The sequence below is a fragment of the Carassius auratus genome, chromosome 28, assembly GCF_003368295.1.
Source record: "Carassius auratus strain Wakin chromosome 28, ASM336829v1, whole genome shotgun sequence".
In the NCBI taxonomy this organism is placed as follows: Eukaryota; Metazoa; Chordata; class Actinopteri; order Cypriniformes; family Cyprinidae; genus Carassius; species Carassius auratus.
In genome coordinates this window covers 24,148,550-24,173,148 of record NC_039270.1, presented here as the reverse complement: position 1 = coordinate 24,173,148, position 24,599 = coordinate 24,148,550, and the positions used below count along the sequence as shown (strand labels likewise).

The following is a 24,599-nucleotide window of genomic DNA, read 5'->3' as shown; positions in this document are numbered from 1 at the left end:
ATATTGGGTAAACTCAATTTTGAATTATTATTTTTAATTTAATTAATTAACTATTATTTCTGTTTTGCATAACAGATGGAGGTTATAGATGAAAATATAATTGATTATAATCTTCCTATATCACTGCAATGTTAATATCACAATAATATTTCATCCTTAAAACAGTTAATTAAAGACTGTGAACGTGAATGTTTAGTTGTGCAATCTTTTGTATCATTTTCGTAATTTTTTAGACTTTCACTGAGCTTTTACACATGCTTTTTTTTTCTGAAACTGAACTGAAACTATTTGCTAATACCAGAGAGTAAACTGATAAATGTTATGTCTGGGTTTATATAATTTAGAATTTTTAAAAGACATTCACCAACAGGTTTATTGGTCTGAACAACTTTAAGCTGCTTCATGAAAATGACCTGTTTAGTAAACTAAAAAGATTTAAAATAGTTTTAACAATAATATTCTGTAACTTCTCACACCTGATTGCAGATGTATAGTCATTATGTTTACACATAATTCAGTACCTATAAACTTTCTCATGCTCATCTAGAAGTTTGGAGGAAGAACTATAACTGAGCTACAGCTGACCACAGAACCACAGTCAGAGAGTATCACTATCACAATCACAGTGCTGGCCTTTCTCAGCATCACAGCTCAGGGCTGACTATCCCTGATAGGCTCATTGGTATCTACACTTATGATTCTTTAGGAAAATGCTGCCCATGTCTGCTATTGTACACACTGAACATATTCAGTGTTACTGCCTCAGACAGAATTGTAATGAGCTGAATTCATGAGGGGCCAAGCACTAGGGGGCATGCACTGTTAGCGTGATCTTCTTCTTCTGAATCATTCTCTTCAAAGTTTCGGTGATCCCCTAGTTATTGTTTGTTATTAAAAGTTTGATCAGGTTACTTGTCCGTTCGGGCAAGTACAATTCTCTTTTACTTGCCCCTTCACAAAATCCCCTTGTCCCGTTAAATTTCGAGCCCTGGCTAATATATAGAGACCACTTCCAGGTCAAATATTCAATCTCAAAACACTTGAACTGCATAAGGTAACGTTAGTAACAATGAAGAAAAATAAACATTACAAAAAAATATATAAAAGGACATGAAATTCCCAGCAATAACTTTGATAGGTCAAAGAATTCCATGGACAGCAAATTGATCCATGGTAGGCAGAGTTTTCACTGAATAGTGACATTTTCCCCATGTCTTTCTTTAAAAATTAAATGATTTCTGAACATCCAGTGATTAAAGGCTGTGTTCCCCTCCATTTTCCATTATCTTGTCGCTGATTTATTCTGAGCGTGATTCTGATACCCCTCCCCCTCTCCGCCGGAAAAACTTGAAAAGCGTATATAAGCAGGAGGTTTATTGGGAAAAAATATAAATGTAAAAAAAAAAAGATATTTGGGAGAATCAATGAATTGTGAATGACTTATTACCATTGTGTAAATAATATGTAATCATGTAATCCATAAAAAAGGAACTGTAGTCTGATTACGAGTATTTTAAAAAGTAGTTTACTCTAATTACAAGTACTTGAGTTTTGGAATCTGATTACGTAATCCAGATTACATGTAATCCGTTACTACCCAGATCTGCCTATTGTAATGGAACTGGTATGAAAATATTCCTTGGTTTATGCCGACAATATAGAAACCGATTTTGACATAGTCAGCCGAACTTCCTGTCTGCTATTTTGATTTATGTTAAAAACCTACTTTTTTAACTTCTCATCAACCGTTGATTTAGATTTTTACCAAAACAGAGGCAAAAGATTAAAAGTTATGGATTTCATGTAGATAAACATCTTAGGCATAGTGCCAAAATGCATCTGAGGCTGTATTTCTGCCAATATTTGACATATTGACACAAAACTTTGTATGTGACATCGTGACCTCACACTGACCATATCACATCAATTTGGTAACAGCACCACCTATTGGTCAAAAGTGATAAGCCAAGAAATCATATTACTAGTGATTGTATTTATGATTTTTCAGCAATTTTGCCTACAATATTCTTTTAATAATGGTTTTAATAACTCACTCCTGCAGTTGGTCTGAAGCTTGCTTCTGTAGTGCTAGGCCCCATAATTAAGCTATATTTAGAATATAGAGGTAAAGACACTGAATCAGTCAGATTGTGCCGTGTATTTCTCTGGTGTGCATCACATACAAGCAGGTAATAATGCAATATTAGGAAAAAAAGCAGTTGAAAACTTGAACTGGTTCATTTTTAAATTCAGATAATATTGGGTCTTGTGGACTATATAAGCATCTGTTACGTAAAATATTTTACTCAGGGCAGTACTAGGATAAATAAGTACTCATTTACATGAGATTGGTTTGAGACAACAAGTTTTTAAAACATTTTATTTGGTGATTAATATGTAATTGTAAGAGTAAAATGTTTAAATGTCACTGTTTTATTTTTTTTTTTCCATCTCAACAGCCAGTGCTCTGACTTCGGTAACTGGTGAGTAACAGACTCTTAGTCACTCATTTTTACAACAGATATTATTCTAGCTGCATTGTGGCATAACCAGTCACTGTGTTGGTTAATCTGAAGTTTAGCATGTTGTAAGATGTGAGTTGTATCATAATGGAGATATTTTATTTTTTAGGAGATGTTAGTATCAGACTGGTGAATGGTAATAATGACTGCTCTGGAAGAGTTGAGATCCTGTATAACGGCCAGTGGGGGACAGTGTGTGATGATGCCTGGGACATGTATGATGCTGCTGTGGTGTGCAGACAGCTGGGATGTGGAAGAGCTGTTAGTGCACATGGCAGTGCTCATTTTGGCCCGGGTAGTGGTCAGATCTGGTTGGATGATGTGGGATGTTCAGGAAGTGAATCATCGCTCACACAGTGCTCACATCCTTCTTTTGGAACACATGACTGTGGTCATAGTGAAGATGCAGGTGTCGTCTGCTTAGGTAAAATTGCGTCTATTTTCAAAGTATTATTCTGCTGTTTTCAACACCAAAACACCTAAGCACATTGAAAATGCAGTGCTTGCTTGCGGGCCATTGCTGGGATTATTAGGGAGTGGGAGTTTGTGATAGTTCACAAAAATTAATTGTTAGAAGCTTTTCACAATACTTTGGTATGACCATTATAAAGAATTAAATAATTGTTGCATTTTACTTTTTTAGCATGACATAATTGCTATATCCATCTTAAACATTTTGTCATGCCACTGAGGTACTTCACTTAGTTTGTACTTAGGAAATTATTACATTATTTATCAATAATGTAAGCATTTATTTTGTCCCCTTCTTGTGAAGAATATTTTTCTAAAAAACTGCAAGATATTTTATAAAAAAGACTTGAAAGTTATGTCTCTCAGTCTGAACTCAACCCCGTCACACTAATCATTTTACGCCCAGAATAATTTAGACTCTGCTCATATGTGATTTACAAGAAATGACATCATTCCGGTCTCTTCAATAGTGGTGCAGAAAATGGCTAGCGTCATACTTCTTCGGCATATTATAATCAAGGATTGCACTGTCAAGCTTAACTCAAAACTGTCACATAAAATTAAAATGGAAAATTGTTATTTATCAACATTTTATTTTAATTCATGAGTATAAACAGTGTTATTTTATTGCTATCATATAAGGTCTCCTAACTACATGAGGAGCTGTGGCTATTTTGAGTGAAAAACCACAACCCTGTCACAAATATATGTATTTCTCAGAGTTGAAGACTTATGACAGGGTTGTTTTTTACTTCATTTATTAATAATAAAAAAAGTATAAAATAATCATGGTTTCAGTAAATATATACTTAGCAAAATCATGATAACTCATATTTTTGTTATAAATATATTTTTTTATGTTATTTTTAACTTTGACAAGTATTATTCATCAGAAATTGCAATGACTATGTTGGCCATGCAGATATGTTGAGCCAGAAAGAAGGACATAATATGAGTGAGAAACAAAACTGAAAATTTTAATTGAAGGCAAAGTATCCATTCAGATGAGTTACAGACTTCAACCATATCACATGTCATATTAATATTTTTGGAAAAATACAGGGAAGACAAGTAAAAATGAAAACATTCCTTGCTGATTACCATCCCTTGTGAAAAAGAATTGTGCTTAATTGTATTAAAAGTATAATTATTGTGTACTTCCAATGTTAAAAGTATACTTTTTTAAAAATGCATTTGCAGATAATATCATATAATTTAAATTAAAGGCCACTTAAGTGTACTTAAGATATTACACTTTAATGACAATAGGTCTTAACATACATGTATTAACATGTAATTTGAATGTATTTCTATTTAGACTATAATATATACTATGTGCATTAATACAATTAACACAAATAAACTTCAATACACTTTTTTATACAGCATACTCCAATAAAGCGTTGAATTGTTGAAATTTTCATCAACAGCTCCTGCTCTATGAATTCTAGCCATTGGCTAGCGGACCCCCACCCGTTCTTAGCATTCCATTGACTCCCATTCATTTTGGCGTCACTTTGACAGCGAATAACTTTACATCTGAGGCATTTAAAGACTCCATTTGTCCATTCATTATTTCTAAAGAAAGACAAAAATGTATAAAAGGCTCCATTACCTTGTATCCTACATTGTGGCCCTGTAGAAGCAGTTTTTCTAAAAAAGGCTAACGATTGTGTCATAACCTGCGACTCTCTGTCGCATAGTAGAGAACTTACCGTATGGACAGGAGGAGAAGCTCGCAGGCAATCTTTTACTGTCTATGAGGCAATCGGGGGGACGTGGAGGCACGAAGTCAAGGGAGAAGCCCTTAGAGAGTCCATAAAAGCAAAGGGACAAAATTATTCAACAACGTCTGCAAGATTTGGTGGGTGATTCAGATTTCTCTTGGCACAGCTATTAGAAGACTCAGTTTGAGTCTGTGCAGTACGCTCGACCCCCAGGAAGTGCGTGTTTCTTATTGACTTCACTTGTCTCCGTTGAATCCAATGGAGTCGCTGTGTCCATTTCTTTTACTGTCTATGGGTTTCTGAGCATCCAGTGCATTTTAGTCAGAAACAAATTATCTAACATATTAGATAGAGGTAAACAGTTTAGCAGATATACCATATCATAGCAACCAAAGCGTCTCAACTGAAAAAAAGCTGCGACACTAAAAGCGCTCTCAAGCACTCACAGCAACTGTCACAGTTTAAGATATTTTAGATTTAGTCCGAGAGCTCTCAGTCCCTCATTTGAAACTGTGTGTACGGTCTACTGTCAATGTCCAGAAAGGTAAGAAAAACATCATCAAAGTAGTCCATGTGACATCAGAGGGTCAGTTAGAATTTTTTTAAGCATCGAAAATACATTTTGGTCCAAAAATAGCAAAAACTACAACTTTATTCAGCATTGTCTTCTCTTCTAGATCTGTTGTGAGCGCGTTCACTGCAGTCTATTATATCCAGTTCGAGAACAAATCATTTGATTTAACCGGATCTTGAACCAGTTCACCAAATCGAACTGAATCGTTTTAAACGGTTCGCATCTCCAATACACATTAATCCACAAATGACTTAAGCTGTTAACTTTTTTAATGTGAGTTAAAACAAACCAATATCCCGGAGTAATTAATTTACTCAAACAGTACACTGACTGAACTGCTGTGAAGAGAGAACTGAAGATGAACACCGAGCCGAGCCAGATAACGAACAAAAGATTGACAAGAGAAGAGAAGACAATGCTGAATAAAGTCATAGTTTCTGCTATTTTTGGACCAAAATGTATTTTTGATGCTTCAACAAATTCTAACGGACCCTCTGATGTCACATGGACTACTTTGATGATGTTTTTCTTACCTTTCTGGACATTGACAGTAGACCGTACACACAGCTTCAATGGAGGGACTGAGAGCTTTCGGACTAAATCTAAAATATCTTAAACTGTGTCCCGAATATAAACGGAGTTCTTACTGGTTTGGAACGACATGAAGGTGAGTTATTAATGACATAATTTTGATTTTTGGGTGAACTAACCCTTTAAGGACTAAAACAATAAAATTGTGGTTTTAGTTAAACTTCTAAATTAAACAATTTTTTTTTTTAAATAAAGAGACCATAGACACAACTTGTGTAGCATCAGTCATATACAATGTAAAAAAATTATGCTAAATGTCACAATTTGTTATCATCAATTCGTTATCAGGGAAACATGAACAGTAGGTAGATATTTGTTTTATAGTAAGTCCTGTGTAAAATCTTTTTTAAACCAATCCCATTTTTCCATTCCAAGGTTGAGAAAAATTAAAGGTCTTTAATGTCTGAGGTGTGAAAATATGATTTTTGGAGGTTTGATATGTGCCTAATGATGTGGGGTATTTATAAATCATATGTAGTTGATAAAATGACAGTATATTCCTAGTTGAAATGTTACCGAATCCCAGGAATGACCCTTTTAATAAAAGTACTATTAAAGGAATTAGTATAATAGGGATTTTGAATGGTCGGCGATTGGCTTCCAAAGATGTCAAACACATATAAAACACATACAGAATGCCAAAAAGTAACTTTTTTAACACATTGTATTTTTATTTTTAAGGTCAACTACCAGACATAAGGTTGGTCGGTGGGTCTGATTCATGCTGTGGGAGAGTGGAGATCCTGTATAATGGCACATGGGGAACCTTGTGTGATGATCACTGGGACATGAATGATGCTGCTGTGGTGTGCAGACAGACACAGTGTGGATCAGCCATCAGTGCTCCTCCTAGCGCTGCCTTTGGTCCAGGCAGTGGATTGATCTGGCTGGATGACGTTGGATGTTCAGGAAGTGAAAGAGCCCTCACACAATGTCCACACAGAGGACTAGGAACACATGACTGTAATCATTATAAAGATGCTGGTGTTGTTTGCTCAGGTATGTTAAATCTTTTTTTAATTTTTATTTTTTATTTTTATTTATTTGGAGGATATGAGCAACATAAATTACCTTAAGCTTCATTAATTTACATTTTGTAATTTTAATTTAAAATCGTTTAAAATAAACACATATTTATTTTGCAGGTGAGCTGCAGATGCCGACTCTTTCTCTGACCTCCACACATGCAGCTGTTTCTCCTGGAGAAAGTATCCAGTTCAGTTGCACAACACCTAAACCAAGATGCAAGGCTAAAGCTGAATTCCAGCTCTTCAGAAACGGACCATCTGTACCCTCCCAGACACATGAATCTAGTGTGACTTTCAACCTTGTTAATGTACACGTCTCACATCAGGGCAGCTACAGCTGTCGTTACTCCTACCAAAACAACATCAAATCACCTTTGAGCAACACTGTTATCATCACTGTGGGTGAGTGCAGTCACATTAGTCTCATTGCCTACATTATAAATAATATGCATTAGTAACATGCAAGTGAACTCATTCTGTAAATTTTATGTTTTTATTTTTTGCATTTGAGCCCGTTTGTAAAATAGCTGTGGATAAAATTTTCATCCTGACAAGATGCAGTTCTTGAAGTTATTTTTATTTATTTAAAGAAGTTAGCTTTATTGTTTGAGTCTCTGTAATCATATACATTTATTTTTCTTGTTTTTTATAGTTAAGTTGCAGCAGCCCAGTATTTCCCACAGTGATCCTGATGGATGGTTTCATGTGGGGCCTCAGGGGCCAGTGATCACCAGGGGTCACAGTTTCACTATCATCTGTAACACTGACTCTCAGTTTCATGGAGGATCTTTTCACCTGTTCAGAGGATCAAACATCACCAGGACTGAGTCAGCTGTCAGTCACTCTGCCTCCTTCTTCTTTCCTGAAGCAGATTATTCACACGAGGGAAACTACAGTTGTGTTTATGAAGTTAGTCTCTCCTCACGCTCCTTTCATTCATCTGACTCTGAACTGCTGCTCATCACTATCACAGGTATAAGAGTATAAGATGTATAATAGTTTAGAAACAAGCTGAACTGCTGGTAATGGAAGTTTAATTCAAGCACATGTGTCTCTTTCAGCCTCCCTGTTGCCTATCATTGGTGCTGCAGTGTCAGCTGTGCTGCTCTTATTGTCTGTCCTTATAATCATCCTCCTGCTGAAGAGAAGACAAAAGAAAAAGAACAAGGGATCGCATTCAAAGTGCGCTTTTGCAAAAAGTAATGGTTTTCATTCTATAAAATAATTCAGGTGAAGTCTTATAAAACTGTTTCTTCAATAGTATTATATATATATATATATATATATATATATATATATATACACACACACACACAAACATATTTCCATATATAATTGGACACTGACACAATTTTAATAGCTTAAACTCTGTGCCACCAGAATATAATTCAAATGAAACAATCAAGATGAAACTGAAGTGTAGACTTTAAGCTTTAATTCAAGGGGTTGAACAAATATAACATGAAAATCAGTTTTTACATCTATTTACATACAACCATCTATAACCAATTTTTTACAACAATTTTTACTCACAGTCCCTCCATTTTCAGGGGCTCAATTGTATTTGTACAAGTAAATACAATCATAAATAAAAGGTTCATTTTTTTTATATTTTATTGAGAATCAATGACTGCCTTAAACCTTGAACTTTGTGATGCTTATCCAGGCCTTTTCTGCAGCTGACTTCAGTTGTTGTTTGTTTATGTGTCTTTCTGCCTTTTAGTTTTGTCTTCAGCAAGTGAAATTCTGAAATGATCGGGATGAGATCAGGAGATTGACTTGCCATTGCAAAATATTCCACTTTCTTTACATGAAAAATTCCTGGGTTGCTTTTACTGTATGTTTTGGGTCATCGTCCATTTGTACTATGAAGTGTCACACAATCAACTTTGCTCCATTTGGCTGAATCTGGGCAGACAGTACATCCCTAAAGACTTCAGAATTCATCCAGCTGCTTCTGTCTTTTGTCACGTCATCAATAAACAGCAGTAACCCAGTGCCACTGGAAGCAATGCTTATGCCATCACACTGCTCCATATGTTTCACGGAAGATGCTTTGGATCATGAGCTGTTCCAAGCCTTTGTAACAGTCAGAGACGTTCGGACCCATATGCAGTAGTTTATTATAGAGAATGGTCAAACAAGCAGAGGATGTCAGGGGATATCCAAAATCAGAAACAGCAACAAGCAGTGGTCAGGGCAGGCAGCAGAGAATCGGTATAAACAGTCCAAAGTCAAATACGGAAGGAACAAACAGTAGGAAACCGCTCTGAAATGCCAGACAGAGCTGAACAAGACTTGCAATGTGAGTGTGGATGAGTGCAACCTTTATAGTGTCAATGATAGGAAACAGGTGTGGTTAAATAATGAGTTCCTAGGCAGGGTTTTATGGAAAATGAAGTCCAGGGTGTACTGTGTAGTGTGAAAGTCTAGTGTGGTGAATAAACGGATGTGCAGTGACCGGATCATGACAGCCTTCTCCATACTTTTTTCTTCCTGTCTTTTTGGTACAGGTTGATATGAATTTCAGCCATCAAAATAATATGTTTCCAAAATTGTTCAGATTTTTTTAGAGGTCTAATCAGACCTTGTTTGCACCTCGTGGTGAACCCTCTGTATTTGTGACCTGTGCTGGCAAAATGTGTCACAATGAGCAAAAAATATATAATAATAATAATAATAATAATAATAATCCATTAAAAAACCTACAAAATTGTGTATGATTTGTTGGAATCTGAAAAAAAATCGGAGTCGGCAAACTAAATTTAGAGAAAAGCAAATTCACCTAGCAATATTACGTCTTTTCCCCCTCTTCTTTTCTTAATAATCATTACTAGATTAATAATCATAAGCATTTGTTTGTATTTTTGTTGTTGAAAGGACAAATATAAGAAATAAACAAGTAGGCTAGTGTATTACATTTTTAATTTTACATCTAAACAAGCATTCAAGAAAGAAAAACAAATAATAAAATGTAAAAATCATTTTAGTGTCTTCATTACAAATAAAATGATTATTGAAACTACAAAAGAAGTTCAATCGAGAACCAATTGATTGCCTTTTTATAATTTGATTAACATTAATGTGATAGATGGCCTATAGTGTAATGCATGGATATAATATAATGTTACTTATAACAGATTATGTTTGCATGAATACATAAATACATTTAGCCAACTGTAAATCAGTGCATTTTAGATGTCCGTGCAAACAAATTAACACAGAAGACATCAAAATTGGATGAAAAGCTGTGAACCTGTCATTGATTTAATGAACTCGCAAGAAGACAAAGTCTTAAAAGGGAAACACCCCACCAAGTACATAAAACATAACAAGAACTATATGTGAAATCTGTCACATCATTAAGTGTATTGTGACGAGCACTCCCAGAGGAATCAGCGTCGCCCTGGAAACCAAACCAAAACACCTGCACGCCCTCGTCACCGGCTGATCGGTCACAGCTGCTCCCCATCAGCCAGCACATTGAAAAGCAGCACATGTTGCACTGAGAAGGGGTTCTCAAACAGAACGCAAAGCTGGACTAACCCCTCTCTCCTATCCCCACAGAAAGCAGCGAGTGACCGACAGCCCACACCCTTTGGAGCACGTCTGGACACCCACTTTCCCCTTGATTGGCACAGAGGAGCACGGAGAGCACACGGGGAGCACCAACCAGCGGAAAGCAGATCAGGACACTTCACCAGGCACCCCTCACTTTTCAATAAACCCACCCTCCGGGGCTTTTGATTTCACGTACCTCTTGTCGAGTGGTTCTTCACCCCGTGACAGTATACCTCATAACATTAACCAATGTAAGGCCTGTGGCCCCTGTCAGGTGACTAGACTTCTGGATCGGAACTCCTGTCTGCAGCCACACTGGATTAATTCACTCCCAAGTGTTCCACACTAGAACTTGTTCATGAAAGACAGTTGTAAATCTTTAGAATGTTTGGAAATGTATGCCAGATGCCGCTGTTGGGGGGCAGCCCTCTTTTGACATACCAAAAGTCAATGGCTTGTGATCAACAAAAGCTGTGAATGGCTGGCCTTCAAGCTAAAAATTAAAATGACGAATGGCAAGTTGTATAATAATAACTACTTATAAGTAGTATAATAATGTAACATTGCTTATAAGTTACTTATAATACATGCCTTGTAGAGAGGGCCCTTCAGCTCAGCTACCTTGGGAATAAATCTGTGATAGAAATGAACCTTTGAAAAGTTTGAGCAGCATTTTTCAGGCCAAATTGATTGAGTTTGCGATAATTATGGACGGTAACTGCCATCCGACTTAGACACCACATGCAAAGGATATGCCCAAGGACTATTTGACCATTGTATGATACCTAACAAGGTTGTAATTGAAAAGACACTGAGCATAAACGAAAAGAATTCAAATCTTTTGCATTGCCTAAGCGACAGTTTAGCATATTGACCAACAAATCGTTTACACAAAGGAAATCAGCACCCGGAAAAGACGAGCCACCTTAGCCATAACAAAATCCCAAGTGAAACCCTGTCCATTAAAACACAACTTAACCTGACGCTTACCGTATGTTGGGATTTTGGTGCGATTAGCATGTTCCAGTGGGTCGTTCTGATGTTTAGAACACATGTCGAGTGCAGTCGATGGCAGAATGCTCACCTTGGCCCCAGTGTCACAAAGGAAATTTTGCCCTGATGTATCATCATTAATGAAAAGGAGGCAACCAGCATGGCCATTGTCCACAGCATTCACAGACTGCAGACCCCGCATGGTAATCTTACCACGGAAACTACATGGCAAGTGATAAAAGCATGACCCAGAATTGTTTCAACTTGGTTGCACCCAAGTGGGTTGATGGAGGCACTAAAAGATGCTGATAAATCAAAACTCAGTGGTTTTGTAGACTGTTCACTATCTTAGCAAATTCTCGGAAGTCCTTGTTCTGTCATTTACCAAATGAACCGCTCTTTGAATATAAAGCAGGGCTTATGGTCACCTAACAATGTCAGCATATGGTCCACAAGCTCAAAAAGCTTTGCATCGTCCAGTCCTGGTAATGAAAGAAGTTGACTTGCATGCTTTGATTCAGTCAATCCGAAAGTGCCCGACAATTCTATTTTAAGAACGCCATACTTGTCTCTCTTTAGCAGCTCATTTAACAGGCTCACCGCAGTGAAGCACGACATAGTAATACTTTGTGTTAACGGTAGTGATGTCTTGCAGTGCAAACTGTTCCTATGTCTGTGCAAACCATGCTGCAGCTTGCTGTTCCCAAAACTACGGTAACTTGAGAGCGACTGTGTTGGCCATCTTGTCATCTTCTCAAAACACAATGACATCCAAGAACATCCAAGAGCATTGAGGATATTGAAAAATATCAATATTTCAAATGTAATAAACACTTTTCTATAACTTCTGGTATCTGTTGAATGCGGAAGGTGTTCCGGTGGATGACAAGCATATCTCTACCGAGATTCTCTCTGCATTCATCACTAATCATGCAATGGCGATGTATTACATCATCTGCCGGAATGGCTTCCGCATATTATAAATACTGGAAGTGAGAGAAAAGCGTTTATAACATTTGAAATATGAATATTTCAAATATAAATGGATTTGATACTGGAGGTCTTTATTCAACCCCCGGAGCCATGTAAGGCTAGTTTTATTATGGATGCATGCTCTTTATTTGACGACTTGTGGAATGTTAAACTGCAACACCCACTGACTGCAATAATAGAGCTTGAAATAGCCAGGACCATTTTTAATTTAACTTTGATTGGATTCTGTGACGAGTGGGGCGGGGCCGAGAGACGTGGGAACGAGGAGTGAGGCCAGCTGTAGTGATTGGAGATGAGCTACACCTGCGACCCACCGCCGGTCTCGAGTCCCACGTAGGAGATGGAAGGATATAAAACTGGAGCGACGACCGTGAAGGACGAGAGAGGACCAGGCCTGGGACCAGGCCAGTCGTCCGTGAGGGGCTGATGCGCTGTTTTGTGTTTATTTTGAAATATTAAAGTTTCATTTGATTGTCCGCCCGTTCCCGCCTCCTTCTTCCCGATGACTATGGAGATTTTATCATGCCCAAAACCGGAGGAGCTGTCGCTGTCCACCGGCTGGCGGAGGAGTGTCGTGCCGTCCGCCGAGGGCTGTCCAGTGCCACCATCAGGCACCGCGGAGGAGATCACCCAGCTGGTGGAGGGCCGAACAGTAGTGCGTCTGGGAACCGGAATTTTATTTTTTTTCCTTTATCCCCTCTCTCGTTTCTGTCACTCCTCCTTCCATCTCCTTTTCTCTCGCCTCGTCTGTCCTACCCCCAGGTTCCCGCAGGTCCTCGTGAGCGGTCCCCCCCGGAGGGAAGGTGGGGGGAGTTGAGTGCAGTCTCGAGGGTACCCCCCGGCCTGCGAGGGGCGATGGGGGTATGTGATGAGTGGGGCGGGGCCGAGAGACGTGGGAACGAGAAGTGAGGCCAGGTGTAGTGATTGGAGATGAGCTACACCTGCGACCCACCACCGGTCTCGAGTTCCACGTAGGAGATGGAAGGATGTGAAAATGGAGCGACGACCATGAAGGACGAGAGAGGAGCAGGCCTGGGCAATATTTTATGTTTGCTTTTTATTTTTTGCGCACCAGTCGTCCGTGAGGGGCTGATGCGCTGTTTTGTGTTTATTTTTGTCATTAAAGTTTCAATTTGATTGTGCGCCGGTTCCTGCCTCCTTCTTCCGGATGATTAGGAAGTTTATAGTATTACAGATTCATCTGAAAGAAGAAAGTCATGTATGCATAAGATGCCTCAAGGCCGAGTAAAACATAGACTAATTTTCATTTTTGGGTGGTCTAGCCCTTTAAAGGGGAAACACCCTGCCACCAGCATCTAAACACTCTTTAAGGGGAAACATAATAACAACTCTTATGTGGATTCTGTCACATCTTTAAGTGTATGCCACCGTAGTATATTTGTATCGATATTGAGTGTAGTCAGTGTCATCTTTATGCAGATGCTTCGGCTGATAGTCAGCGCGAGAAGCGAAAGGGCAAAAGGTACTAAATTATTATTTGAAGCATTGGGATTGCTAGACGAGTGCTTTATGAACTTGTTTTTGTAAAAAAACAAAAAGCTCAAATTCGACCAAAATAAAAAATAATTATTTGTTTTTGCTTGTAGATCAAAATTACAAACGATACCTATTTAATTGATGTAGAAATAAGGGAGGAATAGTCCACATCTGTCCATGATATTGCTTTTGTACAATTTGTAAAAATTGTACAAAACTGTACAATTACTTACAGTCCCTTGAAAAAAATGGGGGGGGGGGTACATATTAAAGAACTGTAATTCCTTAACCTTTTCTCCGGTTGTGATGAAAATCCCCTCAAATTAAAGCTCATAGTCTGCACTATACCTTGTAGCTTGTATGTTTTGGTCAACAGCAAAAATAATACAAACTGAGCCTGTGTCCAAATATGTATGGACCTAACTGTATATATATTTCCCCCTTTAAATGTCCTTCATCTAGGTCAAGCTGCATCACATAGAAGCAAAAATGAAGAGGATGATGAGGCTGATTATGAAAATTTTGAACTTGATGAAAACATGGACCATGATGAATCTGAACAGGACTATATTAATGTGGACTCTGATCATTCTGAACAGGACTATATTAATGTGGACTCTGATCATTCTGAAAAGGACAATATTAATGTGGACTCTGATTGTTCTGAACAGGACTATATTAATGTGGAATCTGATCATTCTGAACAGGACTATATTAATGTGGACTCTGATCATTCTGAACAGGATTATGTCAGTGTGCACTCAGATGATTCTTAAGATGACTGTGTCAATGTAATTATTACAGAGAAAAGTTTGGTAGATGAATGATGATAACATTTTTGAAAGCTTTTATGATTAGTACTGAGTGAACCCAAAGTACTGCAAAAATGTAATATGGCAGCCTTGATCTGAATCTACAAAAAAGTTCATCTCACACATCGTATCAGACATACAACAGATGATTACAATTTATCAAAGTTATTGTGATGATTATGGGTGACCCCTAATACAGTGCATTCATTCTGGGCTCAGCAGTTTATCACAGCCTGCTGCACGTTTTTGATCACATTAAGTAAAAAATGAAATAGAGAGAGAGCTTTCTTTGTCAAACAGAATGTTTTTATTTGTTGTTCTTCTTGTATATTTCAAGAGTTTGTTTCCTAAACGTGATAAATGGCTTTAAAAAAATTAATAAAAAAAATTGAGTTTCCACCAAAATCAGTATTTTATCTTGTTGGTATAGAAAATTATTATTATTATTATTTTATGCAAAATGCGATAATCGCTGAGTTATTAGGTCATGTTTTGTCCTTTTTTCAAAACCAACAAACACTAGTCTCCCTTTTTTGCAGAATGCGATATATCCACTCAACCAATCATAATACACCATTCCACACATTCTGGACAGTTATGCCGATGTTTTGAATACAACTAGCATCCTAGTTTTCCTCATCTACTATGTACTTTGTGATCAACAAACAAGGGCTTCCCGATAAATCGCATGTAATTGTCATGCACATCTCATCAGTAAAGCCGGTTCTGTGATTAATAGTCCAGGTAAATCTCCATGTACTTTCAGATGGAAATTATTGAGATGCATTTAATACACAGAGCCACAGATCAATGAAAAGCTACGCTATATCACGTTCATTAGATGAATCACATTATGAACACAATATAGCGTAGCTTATCGTTGGTAGTGTTAATGCCATTTATGTTTTTTTTTAATAGAGCACATAGCACTGGTCAACTAAATGAACATGTAACATGGCAAAGATAAATGTACTTTTGAAAGTTAAATGTAAGTGAATTTTAATTTTGGAATTTCTCCTTACTTGGCCCATGTAAGATGTGTCTGATATTGTCTGTTGTTTAGGAGTGGCTTAACAAGAGGAAAACGACAACTGTAGCCCTGATCAGAACTGAAGGGGAGGGCAATTGTAATTAAAGACACACACATAAACATACATATATATGCAGGGACAGACAGGAAGTGAAAAATGGCCTTGGATTTTCTCCCAAATAGGCCCACCACAACTACAAACAGTCGCTAATATTTTTACAATATTACACCATGTGATTACAGGAGGGAAGGGTAATGGAACATTGGCGCAAACACATTGCTGGACCAGTTTAAATGATTTTAAGAGCGTGCACCAGTTGCATTTAGTCTGTAAGGTCATGAATAACATGGAAATGCCATGCTATTTTAAAACAACAATTTCCAGGCCTAAAAACTTTTAGAAAAAGTTCTCTGTGTAATAGTTATATTTAATTAAGTCCTAAATTTATGTGGTGGACTATGTTTAGCTATATCGCATGGCTATAATAATTCTTGCAGCTTTCAAGTGTCACGTGAGCGATAAAGCACAGGAGGCAAATGCGAGTACTGAAGATTTATTTAAGATGAGTAATGATGAGGAGATGATGGTGGGTGATTCGGGGACCTCAATGGCAGCCCAGACAAGTGAGGAGGTGTTTGAGTGCGCTGGTGGAGGTGGTGGTGGTGGTAAATCCGTGATGATGTCCACTGTTGGAAACCATGTCTATCGGGAGGCCATGTAAACGAAAGACGTGATCTACAATGGCCAATGCTGTCTCCTTGGCTGAGGGTAATTTGGGCAAGGGAATAAAGTGGGCAGCCTTTGAGAACCGTTCCACCACGGTCAAAACTACCGTGTTGCCCTGGGAGCGCGGGAGGGCGGTAATAAAATCTAGTGCGATGTGGGACCAGGGTCTCGAAGGAACTGGCAGCGGTTGAAGTAACCCATCAGGGGGTCGATTGGAAGTCTTACCAGTGGCACAAACCGAGCAAGCCAAAACAAAACTGTGAATGTTGCGAGCCATAAGTTGACTAAGAATTTAGTACTGTTAACTCCTGGGTGACAAGCCACATTAGAGCAATGCCCCCACTGGATGACTTTGTACCGTAATCCCTACGGCACAAATAATCGATTTGGTGAGCACCCGGGCGGAGGCGTTACCCCTTCTAAGGCTGTCTTGACCTTCGATTCAATCTCCCATGTAAGTGTGGAGACCACTAATGTCTCGGGAAAAATGCATTCGGGAGTGGACGGGCATTCGGAATGGTCAAAAATATGTAACAAAGAATCGGGTTTAATATTTTTGGAACCCGGGCGGTACGAGAGAGTAAAGTCAAAACATCCGGAAAAAAAAGTGCCCACCGAGCCTGCCTGGAGTTCAATCTTTTGGCAGTACTAATATATTCTAAATTCTTGTGGTCGGTCCATACTATAAATGGAACCCCCGATCCTTCTAACCAGTGGCGCCACTCCTCCAATGCCATCTTGACTGCTAACAACTCTCGGTTACCAGTATCATAGTTGCATTCGGCAGGGGATAATTGATAAGAGAAAAACGCGCATGGGTGCACCTTGTCATCTGAGGGAGACCGTTGAGATAACACAGCCCCTACCCCCACCTCCGACGCGTCGACCTCCACCTTGAACTGACGTGATGTATCAGGGGTGATCAGGATAAGGGGCGAAACGAAGCAGCTCTTCAGTTTGGCAAACACTGCCTCGGATGTGTCTGACCACCTGAACATAGTTTTGGGGGAGGTCAAGTCTGTCAGAGGTGCGGCTAGTTGGCTCAAGTTGTAAATAAAACACCGGTAGAAGTTGGCAAACCCCAGAAACCTCTGTAGGGCCTTACGGAAATCTGGACTTGGCCACTCTACCACCGCCTTAACTTTCTCGGGATCCATGTGTATTCCCTCAGTCGACACGATATACCCAAGAAACGGAACAGAATGTGCATGAAACTCGCAAATCTCCGCCTTGACAAAAAGCCCATTCTCTAGCAACCTCTGAAGCACTCGTCAAATGTGCTGCACATGTTCCTGGAGAAAAGAGGAAAAAATCAATAAGTCGTCCAGGTAGACATATATGAATTGATCAATCATATCTCGGAGCACGTCGTTGACGAATGCCTAGTAGACCGCTGGGGAGTTGGAGAGCCCAAAGGGCATGACCAAGTATTCAAAGTGCCCCCTGGGGGTGTTAAAAGTGGTCTTCCATTCATCCCCCTCCCTGATGCGGACCAAATGATAAACGTTACTTAAGTCCAATTTCGTGAAAATCGATGCTCCCTGCAACCTCTCGAAGGCTGAAGACATCAACGGCAAAGGATAAGTATTATTTACCGTGATGTTGTTCAGTCCCCAGTAAACAATGCAAGGTCGCAGCAATCCATCTTTCTTCCCCACAAAAAAGAACCCCGCCCCCGCTGGAGAAGAGGAAGGGCGGATGAACATAGAAGCTAGAGAATAAGAAATATATTTCTCCATAGCCTCCCTTTCTGGAACAGAAAGTGAATATAATTTGCCTTTAGGCGGAGACTTACCTGACATTAAATCTATGGCACAGTCATAGGGATGATGCGGAGGAAGAGAAGCAGCACAAGACTTACTGAACACTTCCTTCAGGTGGAGGTACTCCGCGGGCACGTTAGACAAATCCACTGCCTACTCCTGAAACACAGACATAGAACAGGTGTAGATGTAGGCGTAATGACCGGTCCCCCCCGCAGTAGAGTCACAGGCCCAGGGACCTCCGCCTCTCCTTCTCCTCCCGGGAAAGCCGAGCTCGCCTTACCTGCAAGGGTTTGTGATAGTAGGAGGGGCTGGCCACGTCCCCGCCGCTGACTCGCATGTCTGTCTGGGCCTTAGGTGTGGAATTGGGTAGGTTCCGTCGCTTCACTCGCGTCAGACATGCATCTACCCTCAGCGTCAGTTTGATGAGCCCATTGAGTGAAGTGGCAAGGTCCAGGGCATAGATTTCCTTCTGGACGCGGTTAGCCAGCCCATGCTGGAACATGTCCCACTGCGCCTCCTCATTCCAATGACACTCCACCGCCAGAGTATGGAACTCGATGGAATAGTCAGACATGAATCTTTTACCCTGACGTAATTCGGCTAGCATCCTCGCTGCCTCCCTCCTGGCGACGGCCCGATCAAAGACCCGCCTCATCTCGGCGGAGAGTGTCTGGAACGAGGCGCAGCATTGATCTTGGTTCTCCCACACCGCCGTTCCCCATAATGCCGCCCTCCCAGTGAGCAGGGTCAGAACAAAAGCCACCTTGGCTCGTTCACTGGAGAAGGTTCTAGGTTGGAGAGAGAAATGCATATCGCATCGGGTTAAGAAAGCTCTACAAAAGTTAGGCTCACCCGAGTAGGACTCCGGAATGGGGAGACGTGGTTCCGGCTGGAACCACATGAAACAATCAACATGACGTAACAAGAGACGAGCAGGAGACGGTGCATTCATGAACCGTGACATCAAGTTTATAATGAGGGAAATTCCTGCATTTAATTAACATAGCTTAGGTCTGAATAATAAAATAAAGCAACACAAACTATTAGATTAAATCAGTCATTCGAAACCAGCCTTTCGAATCCATGAACTATCTCGGAGCACGCTTCTCATCAGTGCATATCTGATCTGTACTACATAGATCTGCTGCAAGGTCTATGTAGTGTTGCTATATGGGCGCTTATAGTTTTTTTTATAGTTTGCTGTTTAATACACTTGGCCAAAATCTCATGATATAAATGATACAGCGCTTATGCCCAGGATATTTAAAACGTACAAATTAAGATTGGCTAGATGGCACCTACTTCATGTCTTTAAACACACACAAACAATAGCCTTTACAGACATAGTGTTTGATTACAGAAAATACTGTACTATTCAAACAGTTATTTGTTTACCCTTGCTTTGGGAATAAGTGGAGCTCTGAGGTGCGTGAAGTGACTAGGTTTCGCGAGAGCTTGAGGATCCAGCGGAGTTATAAAGTTTTACTGACAAGCTCTTTTAAATACTTATAATTGGTTTGATATTTGTAATACACTCTGATTTAAAATAATAATAACAAATTATAATAGAGATCTTTTAGAAAATTTTCACAGCACATTTTTTCTGTTTGCCGTAGCCCACAGAAACGCCTTCCCTGGAGGAGGGGGATCCGCCAAAATGAGGTGCCGGATCGGATTTTGGAGGTGCCGGATCCGGATCCGGCTTGTTCCGGGACAAATTAAGCACTGGTTTTGGGACATATTACATTAGGATTTAGTTGTTTTAACAGAACGAACTGAGTCTTTTCAAAATAAAATTTTAAATCGGTTCGCAAATCACACCAAACCATCCGTTTACGAATTAGAATTATCCGATTGCAGCTGTACTGGAGTCGACCACTCACTGATTCAAATGAACTGTTTAGTGTCTCCATAAGTAAGAACCAGGAGATCTTGTGAGCGCGTGTGCGTCTGATGTTGCTAAAATTAAGTAATTAATGTTGAAATTTACGATTCATTATTGTAACTGAAAATCATATTTAGGTCAAAATTGTCAGTTGTTTGGGAAGTAAATCCACTGTAAAGAGTGATCTGTTTAAGCCCACTGAAATGCTCGAGTGCAGACGATGCAGACACATCAATCAGCGTCTCTGTGTTTTAGGTTAAAAAAACTAACAAAAAAAAAACATTAAACTAACACAGATTAAATAAAATAACTTGTGCATGTTCAAATTCCCCTCTGCCGTAATAATAACAGTTTTATCAAAATGCTACCATGTCCTATGTGACGTCTGTTTTTATATTGTTTATCAACAGTAACGTTATATTGTTTGGATTAACTAGACGAGTAGACAGACATGAATGTTTATTCATAACCGTACTGAAAATAAGGAAATATTGTTGGCTGATGCTAACTGTCTAGCTAACAAGCTTGCAGGTGCTAATTTGAGGTAATTTTTATAAATAATGTCCAAATATTTTTATTCAACTACCTATATATAGATAGATAGATAGATAGATAGATAGATAGATAGATAGATAGATAGATAGATAGATAGATAGATAGATAGATTACATCTAGGGACAAAAGTAAGGATGTGATGTTCAGAACATGGTAACTACTACAGTAATTATCAAAGAGGGGAAGAGATGCCATGCAAATCACAAAGGTTTCACTCCTAACAGGAATCTACGCATTAAACATGCACCGGGACACTTTACTTTTACAGACCAGACACTTTACAGAACCAATGCAAGTATCTTCTTGTTAACTATTAAGATGCACTTCTAGGCTTGAATTCACACTTGGTTGTCTATGTTCGATGCTCACAGGACGAGGTCACTTTAACGTTCCAGTTTCGTTACATGCTCTGGGAGCAATGTATTAGTAGTAAAATAATTTTTAGTGTCCAGATAAATAATTTTACTTAGAGTCAATAAACGATTAACACTGTCCGCCCTGCGGATTAACAAATCATTTTATTGTTCTATTAATGCTCTAATCCTACAAGTAATTCCTGAAGATGAATGTAGTTAATCTCGATTCTGGATCCAGAACACCTGAGAAGAGATGATGCTGACCATAAGAGGACCTTAGATGATGCTAACCCTGAATCAACAAACAGAACTAACAATTATTGCTACATGTGTGACTGCATCATATAATAATTATTAATTAATAATATTAATAATGTTCATCGTCTAGCTGACTACGTCTTGTATTATATTTTTCTAAAAATCCTGTCAAACGTGCACAAACTGACAGTCACCACCATAAGCTACTACTAAATATTGTAGAACCATAATTTTCTGTAAAGTTACTTTGTAACGATTTGTATTGTAAAAAGCGATATACAAATAAAATAAATGTATTGCACATGCGCTGAACGAATCACCCCCCCAAATGACTCGTTCTTCCCGAGTGACATTAAATATTCTTTCAAAATGAATGAATCATTCAAGAACGACACATCACTAATTCAAACTGCGTTCCCTTATTGAGTCGGCCTCTCGACATTACGTATGGGGAAATACATTTCCCCTAAATTATAAAGTCAGATTCAATAACTCTTTTGCTTGCAAATAGCCAATGGTGCCAAAAAACCTCAGAATCTTTTTTCTTCACTTGTGTCTGGGTTCACCATGCATCCACGCATTACGTTTGGATATGAGAAGGACGATGTCATGTCAGAGCTCCGGAGCATGGTCCGTGGCCCCGTTTGAAGCCACCCCAGCCTCACTGGATGCAGAACTTATGGCTATTCTCACGGAGGCAGTGGCAGATATGGAAGTGGAGTGGACAGCCTCCAAGGAGCTGCCGTCTAAGAGATAGATGGACAGTTCCTTCCTCTGCGCGGGTCGTCAGGCTGAAGCCCCGCAGCGCCCTTTTTCTCTGAGGTCCACGAGGAACTCACCTGGTCATGGTACTCCCCTTACTCAGCCTGAGCCCATGCACAGGGTACCCAGCTGCTGAAGACAGTGGAAGGGGTGGAGAAATTGGGGAACGCACGACCACCTCCCATTGAAGATGCTATCGTGGCCCACCTGGCTTCTTCTCCTGGCTGGAAGACCGCCTCATTGCATTCTAGGCCATGTCAAGCTACTGTTCACATCGCCAAGAAAGCGTACATTTTGGCTGGACATATAGCATCTGCCCTCCACACTATAGCAATCCTACAGATCTTCCAAACTCAACTCCTGGGGTCCCTGGACGAGGGAAGCCCGGACCTAGAGTCGCTTAGGAAGCTGTGCACGGCGGTGGATCTCGCTCTCACGCACGTAGAAGAAGGTCGCACAGGGAATAGGCTGCAATATGAGCAGCCTTGCGGTCCTGCATTGCAATCTGTGGCTGTCGCTGTCCGGCATGCGTTATGCTGAAAATAAGCAGCTCCTGGATGCACCGGTGACCCCCATGGGTCTTTTCGAAATGGTCTCAACACCTCAAGAGCTTTCTTCCACCCTCTACTATTACCCGTGACATAAGCGAAGCCTCTCCCCCGAGAAAAGCTTTGCAAAGTGGAAGCTCGGGGAAACCCGAGGAGGTGACTATGTATGTTCCCATGCAAGAAGCCGCAGACGATTCACCTGCCATTCATGTAGCGGTCCATGCTTCCCCAGTGGCTGGCCCGCAGCTCCCGCCACAGCATGCATTAATGCCCCCTGTATCAAGCCATCTGAGCATGTGGTTGACACTCCCGGCGGCATCTTATTGGGAGATCAACAAGATAAGAAATGGCTATATGCTCCAGTTTGCTCGCAGAACACCCGGCTCTGGCGGTGTGATAAGGTATCAGAACAGAGCGCCTCGCTGCTACGGGTAGAAATCTCCTCTCTCCTTGCCAAACAAGCAGTAGAGATGAGCAGAGAAATTCCAGTTTCTACAGCTGTTATTTTCTAGTTCTGAAAAAAGACAGAGGTATACGCCCCATCTTAGACCTGAGATTACTGAACAAAGTGCTCGCAAAATGCACGTTCAATATAATAACTGTCGAGCAGATCCTTGAGCATATTAAGCCCAACTATGACTTCATTGCAGTGGATCTGAAGGTTGCATACTTCCACATCCAGATAGCCCCATATGACAGGCGCATCCTGAACGCGTTCATGTCTCGAGGCTCTGTCGCTTTGGTTCGGCACAACCATATTCGAGCAGGGTGCTGCTATGGGCAGAGTGGTCAGACGTGTAGTGGTCACTACGGATGCATCACTATAAGGCTGGGGAGCCCTATGCAATGGCAGACCAGCATTCGGTACGTGGGCAGGGGACCAGAAGCGCTCGCATATAAACTGCTTGGAGATGGAAGCGGTTCATCTTGCGCTGCAGAGTTTCCTTCCATTCGTGAAAGACCATTATGTTCTCATCAGAACGGACAAAATGCGATGCTGGCGTACATCAGTCACCAGGGAGGTTCCCCTCTGGGGAGAGACGCGCTGTCGAGCCACTGGCCCAAGGGACGGAAGTATGGTTTTCCCCCGGTCAAGTTAATGCCACTGGTGCTGCAAAAGATCAGTGAGGAGAGATGTGAGTTGATCCTGGTAGCACCCAAATGGCCCAACCAGCCGTGGTTCCCGGAACTGGTGAACATGTCGCAGCTTCTTCTGTGGCAGATCCCACCTAGAAGGGCCCTCTTGTTCCAGGCAAGGGGCACCATATGGCTTCGACGAGGCACTTATACACTCTGAAGTGGAAAGTATTTGCTAACTGGTTTGTTGACAAAAAGGAGGACCCCAGGAGTTGCGATATCTCCATTATTTTGACCTTCCTACAGGAATGTCTGGATGCTGGCAGTTCTCCATCTACAGTTAAATTCTACGTGGCTGCTATCGCTGTTTTTCATTACTTGTTAGATGGCTATTCAGCTTTTCATCTGCTACGCGGGTGCCAAGAAGGTCAGCAAGCTGTCAAAGCAGAGGCTATCACCCTGGATAGTGGAGGCTTTGCGACTGGCTTATGCTTCCCAGGGAATCAGTTGCCCAATCGGGCTGCATGCCCAGTCCACAAGGAGTTTGCTGTCGTCATGGGCTTGGGCGAAAGGCATGTCTATTCAGGACATCTGTTTTGCAGCGGGCTGGTCATCTCCCAACACGTTTGCGAGATTCTATAACTTGGACATTCCCTCGTTCACATCACACTTGCTGTCAGTGCAGTAGTAGGGAGTTAACCTTGGTTCCCTGAGAGGAGGGAACGAGACATTATGTAACCTGCCATGTGGAAAGCCTTCCAGCCTCATAGCTCTCGTTCAGTCAAAGATTCTGAATTTTTTTGGCACCCGCCATCACCTATATTGAGGGCTGTCAGCCAATCAGGTGAGGGTGGGGGCAAAAGAGT

At 40.4% G+C, this 24,599-nt stretch overlaps 1 protein-coding gene across 1 annotated transcript in view; it reads left to right on the top strand.

Annotated features, from left to right (window-relative positions):
* The window catches only part of LOC113047289 (deleted in malignant brain tumors 1 protein-like), a 77,049-nt gene extending 61,887 nt beyond the window's left edge, over nt 1-15,162 (top strand). Inside the window, exons 7-8 of the mRNA XM_026208642.1 lie at nt 7,975-8,112; nt 14,420-15,162. Of these exons, the coding sequence (XP_026064427.1) occupies nt 7,975-8,112; nt 14,420-14,733 (452 nt within the window). The 3' untranslated portion in view covers nt 14,734-15,162. The remainder of the gene's footprint in view (nt 1-7,974; nt 8,113-14,419) is intronic.
* Nucleotides 15,163-24,599: the final 9,437 nt, after the last annotated feature.